This window comes from Bos grunniens, chromosome 14 (genome assembly GCF_055505025.1).
Source record: "Bos grunniens cultivar Pamir isolate PY7600 chromosome 14, Bosgru_T2T1.0, whole genome shotgun sequence".
Classification (NCBI taxonomy): domain Eukaryota; kingdom Metazoa; phylum Chordata; class Mammalia; order Artiodactyla; family Bovidae; genus Bos; species Bos grunniens.
The window spans coordinates 30495836-30509416 of NC_141178.1; the positions used below are offsets into that span (position 1 = coordinate 30495836).

At 36.0% G+C, this 13581-nt stretch overlaps 1 protein-coding gene across 3 annotated transcripts in view; it reads right to left on the reverse strand.

Annotated features, from left to right (window-relative positions):
- CSMD3 (CUB and Sushi multiple domains 3) overlaps positions 1–13581 on the reverse strand; it is a 1478779-nt gene that overhangs the window by 411160 nt on the left and 1054038 nt on the right. For all 3 annotated transcript variants that reach the window (XM_086335396.1, XM_086335395.1, XM_086335397.1), the window contains one exon: positions 2752–2921. In XM_086335396.1, coding sequence (XP_086191522.1) covers positions 2752–2921 — 170 coding nt within the window. The remainder of the gene's footprint in view (positions 1–2751; positions 2922–13581) is intronic.

Genomic DNA, 13581 nt, shown 5'->3' on the forward strand with positions numbered 1-13581 from the left:
GCCCAAGAAAATAAAGTCTGTCACTGTTTCCAGTGTTTCCCCATCTATTTGCCATGAAGTTGTTAGGTAGTTAGAATAGGAAAAAGGAGTCCAGAATGGTGGTGGCTAAAAGACAAGGAAGGGAAAAGCCTGCAAAAATAGAACAAAGGAAAGTCCGAGGACCAGAGTGAGGACCTCAGGTAGAACAAACAGCACTCCTGGCTAGCCCAGTTTACATAGGGCAAGCCTAGTGGGTGGGGGAGAAAAAATATATAAAAAGAGGAGCCAAAGGGGCAGATCTCTCTTCCTCTCTTTCTCTCGCTCTCTCTGTCTCTCTCTTGCTCTCTGTCTCTCACTCTCTGTCTCTCTCTGTCTCTCTCACTCTCTCTCTGTCTCTCTGTCTTTCTCTTGCTCTCTCTCTGTCTCTTAGATCTCTCTCTACTCTTCCCGTCTTTTGGGTCGGCATGCCCTCATGCCTCAAGGATATATTTTCCTTTATTTTCTAAATAAAACTGAACTGTAACACGGATCTGTAACACTGATCTGTCCAAGAGCTGTGACACAGTCTGTCTGTCCAAGGTCTGTCTGAGGGCTGTAATGCTGGTCCATTGCTTCAAATTTTTGTTGTGACGATACAGAACTGAGGAAATTACACACTCAAAAGGGATGGGACTGGATGCCGTGATCCTAGTTTTTTGAATGTTGAGTTAGTTTGCAGTTAGGCAAATTACCTTCCATCCTGAGAGGACTCTGGGTTTACCAGTTTCTGAGAATTAATCATTTGTCCACTGCAAAGTACATGGTCTACTTGTGCATGCCTAACTGTGCCTGTGTCAGTAGGTATCTTTGAACTGATAGTTGTTCTTGGGATTATTGAGAAGAATAACATATAGGCATTTTATATTTTATACTGGTGGAGAGACCATGAAGACAGACAGTGTTTAAAAGCCCACCCCCAACTGTCTCTATAGAGTGACTTACCAAAGTTATTTTAAAATAATAATTTAGAATAAATCCCAGGTTAGACTATTAGTAGGAGGATGATTGAATTGGTATGCTTCCAGGTTAATATCTAGTAAATAATCTTTTCAACTTTGGAAAACATATTTATTTTAAGAAAGATAAAAATTAAAAAAAAATTCTGGGAATATATATTTTTATTCTTTCACTCATGAAAGAAAAACCACTATTTAATTAAATCCACTACAGAGCTTGACATTGAGTTTTCCTGCCTTCCTTTGTCTCTCACCATCAAATCCCCTCACACTGTCACTCATTACAGAATTCCATTCTTCCTCAAGGTAATACACATAACAAATGCATGTGACCTTATTCCAAACAATACGACATTAAACAGAAAGCACTCTGAGAAACATAGGACTATTTTTTAACAGGTATCACCAATTATTCCAAATGGATTTTCCAAGTAATAAACATTATTTAGTATGGAAAATTAATATATAAGTTTCAAGCAACATTGAGAGGAGAAAAATATTTTAGGAAGCATCGTGGTAGACAGGGGGAAGCATTTCCTGACTTTTAACTTATAAATGCATGTTTATTATTGTTACTTATGTGATACAGATTAGCAGCTACACTCATACTTCTGATCTATGTCTTGATACATTTTTTCTTTCCCATATTTAGCCAGGAAAAAAGAAAAGAAAAGAAAAGAAAAAGCACTGGCTTACTTCTAAGTACAAGGTTTCCATTAATCTCAATTTGACTCCAATTTAGCAAATAAATTTATTTTTAACAGGAAAACCCAAACAATGAGCTAGAAATTGAAGATATTATATACAAAGTGAAGTTTTGTTGCCTATAGGGCAAAAGCACAAAAAACAAGAATGGCTTTAAATTAATAATAAAATTGTATACATCCAGGTGTACTGAAGGAAATCTTTCCCATATCTACATAAATGCTGCAAGCATACAGAACTGTTTGTGTTAGACAATCAACAATTATCACCAAATTAATATTATTTTTAAAAGGACATATAATGTTAAAATCACCATTTCAATAAAAATCCCCCACCCCAATCTGGGATATCACAATTTTTTTTTTCAAGATTTGTGATCTTAGCTGGATTAAGGACATTTTGATAATGAGAAAAATATATGTGATCATTTTTTAAATATTTATGTGTGATTTTATAGAAGTATTTACCGTTATTCTAATAATCTATATCAACGATATTTATCAAAATATTTAATTTGCAAAACATGGGTCAATAAATATGAAAATATATATTTACTGTACCATTTTCAAACAAATTTTTCGCCACACCATGCAGTCTGTAAGATCTTAGTTACCTGGTCAGGGATAGAACCTGGGGCCACAGCAATTAATGCACCAAGTCCTAACCACTGGACCACCAGGGAATTCCCCTTAATTATATATTTAAATGTGATCATTTCAAATTTTTAAAATAAATTTAAAAAATTACTTACATGTTTATTATTGACAGAGTATACTTTTCTTAAATAATGTATAGATATTGTTAGTTTGATTTGTTCATAAATTATAAAATGTTCATAGTCATAAATGCATAGAGTTTTCCTTGTATCAACAGAGTTAAATAAGTTACTTAAAAAAACATCAAAATATAAATAAATAAATGACCATTTATGTGTTGATTATGTTTCGTAGATAAATAATGTATAATTTAAACCTATGAATAGCAGAATAAACTTATGGTAGATTATATACACACATTAATGAATACTTAATGATTAAAATGATCACAATATAAATATTCTGAGTTCACTTACCTTAAGAACATCTCCTTGTGCTAAATGAAATGTTCTGGCTGAAATATTGATTCCCTTTCCTGCTTGAACCTGAATACTATAAATGCATTCATGGTTGTTTTCATAGTTCAGTGGATAATTTGGAGAGAGCAAAATGCCTTCATTATTTGTTGCAGATGCACCACATTCAGCTGCAGGTAAAACAGAATATTGAAAAAACACAGTTTAATAGAAAGCATTATCATTTAAAGTAATGTAAAGTATGTAAGTGTAGATGTATTTTACTTTAACTAGAGTCTAACATGAACAAAATGTACAGAATGGTTCTGTGTTGAAGATGACTCATTCCCTCTCAAACAACAGATGGGAAGAAGGAACTACTACACTACTGCCCTGTACAGAACACTTGTACATAAATAGAAATAAACAATAGTTTCAGTATTTTCCGGCCTTGGATGAAGGGACAGCATGGAAAAAGAAAAAGAACAAAATATTTTCGGGATGCATTTTAAGTTTGTAGATCTCTAACTAATTTACTATTTTAAAATCTATTTGCTTTAAATTATAAAAAAAAGTAAAGAGATCAATTTTTTAGAATGATTCTTTTTTTTTTTTTAGAATGATTCTTAATCTTTTCATTTTTACCTTTTTTTGAACTTGTCCCTTCTTCCTCCCACTAGTCAGTTTTTTTTATGACCAAAGAACTTCAGTAACAAAAAGTAGAATAAACACTACAGTGTCTTTGAAAATGAATATAATAGATAAAACCCACAAACCAGTCAATAATGGCAGAGGTTTGGGCATCTTTGGAAATTCTATTAATTTTCCTAGTTTCAAAGATAGAATGGATTAAGGCACTCTCTAATCAGCATATGATACTGCTAACTCTCCAGGACTAACTTTGCAAAATTTTAGTGTCTAACCACTTAAAGAGAACTATGAATTTCTCATTTTTAAAAATTTAATTTCAATGTATTACTTTAAAAAGATTGTAGTAATACTGCAAAACCAAATGAGTTTTTATAATTCCCAAACATGCTCTTTAGGTATCAGAAATTCAGTGAACTTATCAGCTTTCTATCTTATGTAATAACTTGCTTCATATTATCATTCCATAGGCCAGGGAGAGTCACATTATTCAAGGTTATTACTTTTTAGAAATAAGATTTTTAAATTAATGCTTCATGGGAAGAGTCATAGGAAGTATACAACAAATACACAACAAGGTAGAAGATGATGAATTGCTTTACTTTTTAAATGCTAAAACATTAACAATAATCTGGCAGAAGAAAAAGCACATGTATACCTGTGATGGATTCATTTTGATATTTGGCAAAACTAATACAATTATGTAAAGTTTAAAAATAAAATAAAATTAAAAAAAAAATAAAATAAAATGGATAACCAAAAAAAAAAAAAAAAAGAAAAGGCTAATGAGGAACTGAAAATGATTAAGAGGGAGTAGTCAGTATAATATCAACATAGAAAAAAATAATAAAACTAGTGATGTGATGCTAACAATCAACTAGTCACATGACATATCACCTAGTAAAGCTCCTTCAAGCGACTTTTAAGGTAAAAGAAAAACGAAAAACTTTACAGACTTTCAATATTGATTTAAACTATATATCTTATGTAGCAGAAGATTTTGTTTCCTTGAAACTAAATTGTCCTTCACAACATGAATATGAAACCAGCTGATAGAGCACAAACTTGTAGAGATTCCTATGCTTTTAATTACACTATGAAAAGTGAAGTGTTAGTTGCTCAATCATGTCCAATTCTGCAACCCCATGGACTGTAGCCTGTTACGCTCCTCTGTCCACAGAATCTCCAGGCAAGAATACAAGAGTGGGTTGCCATTCCCTTCTCTAGGGGATCTTACCAACCAAAGGATCATGCTGTGTAATAATTCAATTTGCTCTCACCTCATATCATCTGAATTACTGAGAAATTCATCCATATAGGACACCATAACATAATATATCTTTCACTTAGTGGGAAAAAATCATTTCTATTTTATTTTAAAAAAATTTTTACTGGAGTGTACTTGACTTAAAATGTTGTGTTAGTTTCTGCTGTACAGCAAAGTGAATCATATATATATATATATATATATATATATATATATATATATATACACACACACTCTGTTTTAGATTATTTTCCTATGCTGCTGTGCTGTACTGTCACTCAGGCATGTCTGACTCTTTGCGATCCTATGGACTATAGCCTGCCAGGCTCCTCTCTCCATGGGATTTTCTCAGAAAGAATACTGGAGTGAGTTTCCATTTCCTTCGCCAGGGGATCTTCCTGACCCAGGGATTGAACCTGCAACTCCTGCATCTTCTAACCATTCTTTGCAAATGGTTAGAAGTATGTATATGTTAATCTCAGTCTCCTAATTTATACCCTCTTCCCCCCTGGTGTGTTTCCCTTGTGTCTCAGCTGGTAAAGAATCTGCCTGCAACGCAGGAGACCTGGGTTCGAACCCTGGGTCGGGAAGATCCCTTAGAGAAGGGAATGGCTACCCACTCAAGTATTCTGGCCTGGAGAATTCCATGGACTGTATAGTCCATGGGGTTGCAGAGTCGGACATAACTGAGAGACATTCACTACACTTCACTTTCACTTTCCCCTCAGTAATCATAAATTTATTTTTTATATCTGTGACTCTATTTCTATTTTGCAAATAAGTTCATCCATATCATTTTTTTTTAGATTCCACATATAAGCAGTATCATTTCTCTGTCTGATTACTTTACTCAGTATGATAATCTCTATGTCTACCCATGTTGCTGCAAATGGCATAATTCCATTACTTTTTATGGCTGAGTGATATTCCGTTGTATATATGTATCATATTTTCTCTACCCATTCATCCACTGATAGACACTTAGGTTGTTTCCAAGTCCTGACTATTGCAAACAGTGCTGCAATGAACAGTGGGGTGCATGTTTCTTTTCAAATTATGGATTTCTTGAGATATTTGCCTAGGAGTGGGATTACAGGATCGTATGGTAGCTCTATTTTTAGTTTGTTAAGGAACCTCCATAGTGTTCTTCATAATAGTTTTATCAATAATAGTTGTACCAATGTCCCACCAACATTGTAGGAGGGTTCTCTTTTCTCCACACTTCTCCAGCATTTATTGTTTGTAGATTTTTTGATGATGGTCATTCTGACTAGTGTGAGGCAATATCTCATTACAGTTTTGTATTGCATTTCATTGATGATTAGTGATGTTGGGCATCTTTTCATGTGCTTTTTGGTCTTTTGTATTTCTTCTTTGGAGAAATGCATATTTAGATCTCCCACCCATTTTCTGATTGGGTTGTTTGTTTTGATATTGAGCTGAATGAGCTGTTTGTGTATTTTGAAGATTAATCCCTTCTTGGTCACCTCCTTCGCAAATATTTTGTATCATTTTTGGGTTGTCTTATTTAAGGTTTCCTTTGCTGTACAAAAGCTTTTAAGCTTAATTAGGTCACATTTGTTTATTTATATATTTTTATTTTCACTACTCTAGGAGGAGGATTGAAAAAGATCTTCCTGTGATTTATGCCAGAGAGTGTTCTGTCTGTGTTTTCCTCTAAGAGTTTTATAGTATCCAGTCTTACATTTAAGGCTTTAATCCATTTTGAGTTTACTTTTGTGTATCGTGTTAGGGAGTGTTCTAATTTCATTTTTGCTTTATTTTATACCTGTAGCGGTCAACCTTCCCAGCATCACTTATTGAAGTGACTTTTCTTCATTATATATTCTCTCATTCTTTGTTAAATTTAAGTGATCAGAGGAGCTTGCGTTTGTCTATGGACTTTATGCTCTGTTCCATTGTCTATATTTCTGTTTTTGTGCCAGTACCATGCTGTTTAATTATTGCCACCTTGTAGTACATTCTGAAATCAGGGAGCCCGATTCCCCCACCTCTGTTTTTCTTTCTCAAGATTGCTTTGGCTACTTGGGTTTCTTGTGCTTCCAAACAAATTGTAAACATTTTCTGTTCTAATTCTGCAAAAAATGCCATTGGTATCTTGATAGGGATTGCACTGAATCTATGGATTGCCTAGGATAGTATGGTCATTTTGACAGTACTAATTATTCCAGTTTAAGAACATGGTATATCCTTCCATCTGTTTCTGTCATCTCTGATTTCTTTCATCAGTATCTTATAGTTTCCTGAGAACAAGTCTTTTGCTTCCTTACATAGGTTTATTTCTAGGTATTTTATTATTTTTGATGCTGATTGTTAGTGTATAGAAATGCAAGAAATTCCTATGTATTAATTTTGCATGCTGCAACTTTACCAGATTCATTGATAAGCTCTAATAATGCTCTGGTAACATCTTAAGGATTTTTTATATACAGTATCATGCCATCTGCAAATAACAATGGTTTTACTTCTTCTTTTCCAACTTGGATTCCTTTTATTTCTTTTTTCTCTCTGATTATTATGGTTAAGACTTCCAAAACTATGTTTAATAAAAGTGGCAAGAGTGGACATCCTTGTCTTGCTCCTGATCATTTCTATTTTAAATTTTCCTGCTTTCCTCCTCACTAGCTTACTGGAATCTAGGCATGCTTATGGGGTACGACAAATATTCTCAGATAATACAGAAGATCCAGAATATACATATGTGTTTATTGGTTAGATTATTTATTAGGGAGTGCAAGCACTTTTAAATTATGTTATAGAATCATGGAGTTCTGAAAATATAACAGCTTGCAAAATACTGAAAACACTCATTTATAGCCAAAGCTTTACTATTCAGAGGTTAGTTTTAAAATTAAGCTCTTTTACCTATATGGTTTTGTCAAGTTATTTTCCTCTCTAAGCCTCAATACTGTTATTATTACAGTGGAAATAATAATACCCTCTTCAAGGTATGTTTGTGTGTGTTATTACAGGTAAATAATACATGTAGAGCATTTAGCAGAGAACTGGCATACAAGAAGGGCTTCCCTGGTGGCTCAGACTGGAATCTGCCTGCAATGAAGAAGACCCATATTTGACCCCTGGGTTGGGAAGACATGCTGGAGTAGGGGATGGGTATCCACTCTAGTGTTCTTATCTGGAGAATTCAAGGGATGGAAGAATCTGGGGTGGCTACAGTCCATGGGGTCACAAAGAGTCGGGCACAAGAACTCAATAAATTAAAGCTATCAATATGAATATTTTATGTATAAGTATAATGGTAGCATCATGCTGTATACAAAGAAAAATAGTTTAGGATGTATATATATATTGCCCCAGTGTGATAGAAAGGCATTTAGGTCTGAAAGCCAACAGACTCTTCCTAATTTTGGAGAATTATTTATGATATTAAAATTATGTTAACTGAACATATTACAAGCCCCACAATAAAGGCCAAATGATAGGTTACTTCAGCTACCCTTCAAAATACACTAATAATTTATTGTAATATTCTCAACATTTGAATAGGTATTAAGTGACTTCTAATTTAAACATTGGTTTTTAGTATATAATTTAAAGGAGAGTTTCCTTTTATATAAAAAATAACCTGCTTTGGTCATATTTTAATATTTCAGTTGGTTCTAATGGAAGACATTTTTACATATTGAAGTATAGGGAAATCATTCCAGCTAATTAATGATTTAACTTGAATTTTATGCCAATTAAAACAGCCTGTTTGTAGTTTACCAAAGATATATTGAGGCTATGGTTTTTCCAGTGGTCATGTATGGATGCGAGAGTTGGACTGTGAAGAAAGCTGAGTGCCGAAGAATTGATGCTTTTGAACTGTGGTGTTGGAGAAGACTCTTGAGAGTCCCTTGGACTGCAAGGAGATCCAACCAGTCCATTCTAAAGGAGATCAGCCCTGGGTGTTCTTTGGAAGGAATGATGTTCAAGCTGAAACTCCAGTACTTTGGCCACCTCATGAGAAGAGTTGATTCATTGGAAAAGACTCTGATGCTGGGAGGGAGTGGGGGCAGGAGGAGAAAGGGACGACAGAGGATGAGATAGCTGGATGGCATAACTGACTCGATGGACATGAGTTTGAGTGAACTCCGGGAGATGGTGATGGACAGGAAGGCCTGGCGTGCTGCAATTCATGGGGCCGCAAAGAGTCAGACACGACTGAGTGACTGAACTGAACTGAACTGAACTGAAAGATATATTGCACATCTGCTTCAATAATTAAAAAATAAGTTACAATGACCAGAAGGAAAGAATACCCATGTTAAAAACAAATATTAAATGCCTCCTTTCCTAAGATGCCAATGTTGGTACTCCTTTGATTTATAAAACTCCCTTCACAGGTGCTGATGACATTCTGACTCACTATACACATGGTGAGATTTTTTTTTTTTTTTTTTTAAGCCTTGAAATGATGTATTCTTGACTTGTTTGATTTTTTTTTTCTCTTTGTTCTGAAAGGATATAAAACTGTGCTAAAACCATGCTTCTTTGGAGCAATTCTTTAAGTTATCTGAGAGGCTTGTCTCCAGGCCATAATCCTCAGTTTTGCTCAGAACGTTTTTCTATTCCTAGTTGTTTAATATGTCCATTGACATTTCCATTGTAAAATAGCTACAAATTTGGTGAAATAACAATCAGGACTGAAACCAGAATAGAAGAATATAAGGAAGAAAATCTGAATTAAATTAGCACATTTCTCATTTAGTCAGGACTCATTATAAATTGTGGGCCCAGAACAAACTTGAAATACACTGTACTTGTTGAAAACATGTTAAGAATTTCAAGAGATCAATAGAACATTAAACTAAGCATGGCCCTTCTCAGCATGAAGCCCCTACTGTGGGACTGCATGGATTTCACATCCATAAAGCCAATTCTGCATTTATTTTTTGTAACAAATCTACAAAGTAAAACTTATTTTCTCCAGTTTTATAGATGAAGACATTAAACTGAGCTTCCTTGCTAAAACTGGACAAATGGTGTGTATCAGAGATGAGATTTATTTATTTGTCATTGTCCATGGTATTAAAGGTGTGAACACATAGTTTCTCTTTCAGATCAAAATCATTTTTTAGTGTGAAATGAGGGATTATTAATAACTATTCCACAGAGCAGTTGTAAATTAAGTCTATTCCAGATAAACTGAGTTGGATTGCTTTTTAATTTATACTTTGATGCACACACTATTTAAGGGCATTATATTAAAAATTAAAAGCATTATTTTGTGCAGGCTGGGGTATATCCTGGTGGTCAGAATACATATAATTTATAAATCTGCATTCCATTATTCATAATTATTAATGCTTGGAATGATGATCTTATATCATGGAAACATCTTAAACATAAAAAGATGAAAATCTGTTCAGGATGTGCTACCTATGTATACAGAAAAGCAAACAAATTTAATTTTTATGAGTTTTAATAAAATAAAATGTTTTACTAACAACAAGTAAAGGAGGAACTTATTTAGCCACAGTGCTAAAACCCAGAAGTTATGAGATTAATAAACTTTTCACATGGAATCTCATCTTTGATTTTATCTTTTAATTTAAAATATACAAAACATTGGCTTCTTAGCACTAGATGCAGTAATAACATCTGCCCTGTATAAGCTCTTTCCACACTTTGGCTACAGAAGTTTTGTTTGCCAACTGGAATTGCACAGGATTAAATGTTGAAATTAACAATTATCTTTGCACAGTTTGACTATCTCCCAAGTCTAGCTCAGCTGGTAAAGAATCCACCTGCAATGCAGGAGACCTGGGTTCAATCCCTGGGTTGGGAAGATCCCCTGGAGGAGGGAAAGGCTACCCACTCCAATATTCTGGCCTACAGAATTCCATGGACAATCCATGGGGTCTCAAAAATCAGACACAACTGAGTGACTTTCACTTTCACTTCAAGTCTAGCAATGAACATATTTCTATGTCTGTTGCATAATTTCCAAATGTAAATCTAATCCTGTACTTTCTGCCTAACAAATACTCACCATCAGCAAATCAAATCCACAGAATGTCACATAAGGCCATTTATAATGTTACCCTTGCCTTTCTAGCTATTACCCACCATTACTTCCCCTGGACCTTGTAATTTGCCTATCTTCAGCTACTGGCCCTTTGCTACAGTCTCACATTCCAGGCCTTTGTACATTTTGCTTTCTCCTCTTGTAAGCACAACCTCTAGTCCCAAGGGATGCAGTTTTAGGGTCCAAATAAAGAAGAAAATGACTTAACAAGAAATAATTGTGTTATAGTTCTTTCCAGCATCAGGTGGCTGTGATGGTGTAAGGAATAAATCAAACAACGTTACATTGAATTATCAAGGATAATTCCCATAAATAGTCCTGGCTGCAATGTTCATAAATGTCCAGGAAAAATACTTAAACTATGACACTTTTCATTATATATGATGTAACTATCACAGCATGTTTTTACAAGGCATATTATTGTCAAACTCTTATTGAATATTCTCAAGAAACATTACTATTAACTGAGAAGAGAATCTAGCAGCAAAACAGCTAAAGTTAAGAGAGGAGAAGAATGACTATTTGATTCTAGGAAGGTAAGTTTATTTTTAAAAAAGACAAAAAAAGTCAACTACACAGTAAAGAAGAGTTTGAGTAAGGGAAACTATAAAATCCAAGTTGAGTTGAAAAAAGATGAGCTGAAAAATAGTCATCATCTCCCATCATAATGACATTTATGGATGCGCAGCGGTCACTGAACAAACAAATCTGTGACTTTATTGCATCAGTGCAGTGCTAGGGCTTCAGTCAGGTGCTATATGATGAATTACATATATAAGGTAATAGCTACTAAATCATGTCCAGCTCTTTGGAATCCATTGGATTGTAGTCTGCTAGGCTCCTCTATTCAGGCAAGAATATTGGTTGTTGCTGTTGTTCAGCCCATAGTTCTTCAGACACTCTATCAGATCTAATCCCTTGAATCTATTTGTCACTTCTACTGTATAATTGTAAGGGATTTGATTTAGGTCATACCTGAATGGCCTAGTGGTTTTTCCTACTTTCTTCCATGGACAAGATGGCGGAGTAGAAGGATGTGTGCTCATCTTCTCCTACAAGAACTCCACAATTGCAACTAGCTGCTGAACAATCATCTTCAGGAGAATGTTGGATCCCACCAAAAAATGATACCTTGCATCCAAGGGCAAAGGAAAAGCCCCAACAAAATGGGAGGAAGGGTGAAATCATGTTTAGAATCAAACCTCATACCTGCCAGAGACGCTTGGAGGGTACAAACAAAACCTTGTGTGCACCAGGACCCAGGGACCACACAAGAGACTGAGCAAGACCTGCCTTTGAGTGTTTGAGTGTCTCCTATGGAGGCATGGGTCAGCAGTGGCCTGCCACAGGAACAGGGACTCTGGCAGCAGACCTTCGATGTGTGGCATGTGGCTTAAGTTCTCTTGGAGGAGGTCACCATTAGCCCCACCATAGAGCTGTTGAGCAGACAACCCACAAATTGAAGAACAATTATAGAAAAGAAGTTCTCACACTGTTGCAAAAGTTCTAGGGCCTACAACAGATTTCCCAACCTGGGGATCTGGTAAAGGGACTGAGAACCTCCAGGGAATTTGACTTTGAAGGCCAGTGGGATTTGATTACAGAACTTCCATTAGACTGGGGAAACAGACTCTTGGAGGCACAAAAAAACCCTTGTGCTCACCAAGAGCCAGGAGAAAGCAGCAGTGACCCCACAAGGGATTGAGCCAGACTTCCCTGTGTGTGTCCAAGAGTCTCCAGTGGGGGCATGGGCCAGCAGTGGCCTGCTACAGGGTAGAGGCCCCGAATACAGGAGTCCTGGGAGCCACAACATGCTGGCATAAGTTCTTTTGAAGGAAGTCACCATTATAGCCAATGGAAACAGGAGGTCACCATTACCAACAATGGAAACCAGGAGAGACTTTATTTTTAGGGGGCTCCAAAATCACTGCAGATGGTGACTGCAACCATGAAATTAAAAGATGCTTGCTCCTTGGAAGAAAAGTAGTGGCCAACCTAGACAGTGTATTAAAAAGCAGAGACATTCCTTTGCCAACAAAGGTCTGTCTAATTAAGACTATGGTTTTTCCAGTAGTCATGTATGGATGTGAGAGTTGAACCTTAAAGAAAGCTGAGTGCCGATGAATTGATTTTGAACTGCAGTGTTGGAGACAACTCTTAAGCATCCCTTGGACTGCAAGGAGATCTAACCAGTCCATCCTAAAGGATATCAGTCCTGAGTGTTCATTGGAAGGACTGATGCTGAAGCTCCAGTATTTTGTCCACCTGATGTGAAGAACTGACTAATTGGAAAAGACCCTGATGCTGGGAAAGATTGAAGGCAGGAGGAGAAGGGGTTGACAGAAGATGAGATGGTTGGATGGCATCACTGACTCGATGGACATGAGTTTGAGGAAGCTCTGGGAGTTGGAGATGAACAGGGAAGCCTGGCGTGCTGCAGTCCATGGGGTTGCAGAGTTGGACAAGACTGGGTGAATGAACTGAACTGAACTGAACCATTACAGCCATTACTCCCACGGTAGTTTGACCTCAGGGAGGAAACACAGCCCCAACCATCAGCAGAAGACTAAATTAAAGATTTATGGAGCATGGTACCACCATGGACAGACCAAGATCCAATTTGCCCAACTGCCAGTACCTCCCATCAGTAAGCTTTCACAAGCCTTTTATCCTTATCCATCAGAGGCCAGAGAGAATGAAAACCACAATCACAGAAAACTAACCAATCTGATTACATGGGTCACAGCCCAGTCTAACTTAATGAAACTATGAGACATGCCATGTAAGGCCATTCAAGACAGACGGGTCATGTTGGAGAGTTCTGACAAAATCTGGTCTGCTGGAGAAGGGAATAGCAAACCACTTCAGTATTCTTGCCTTGAGA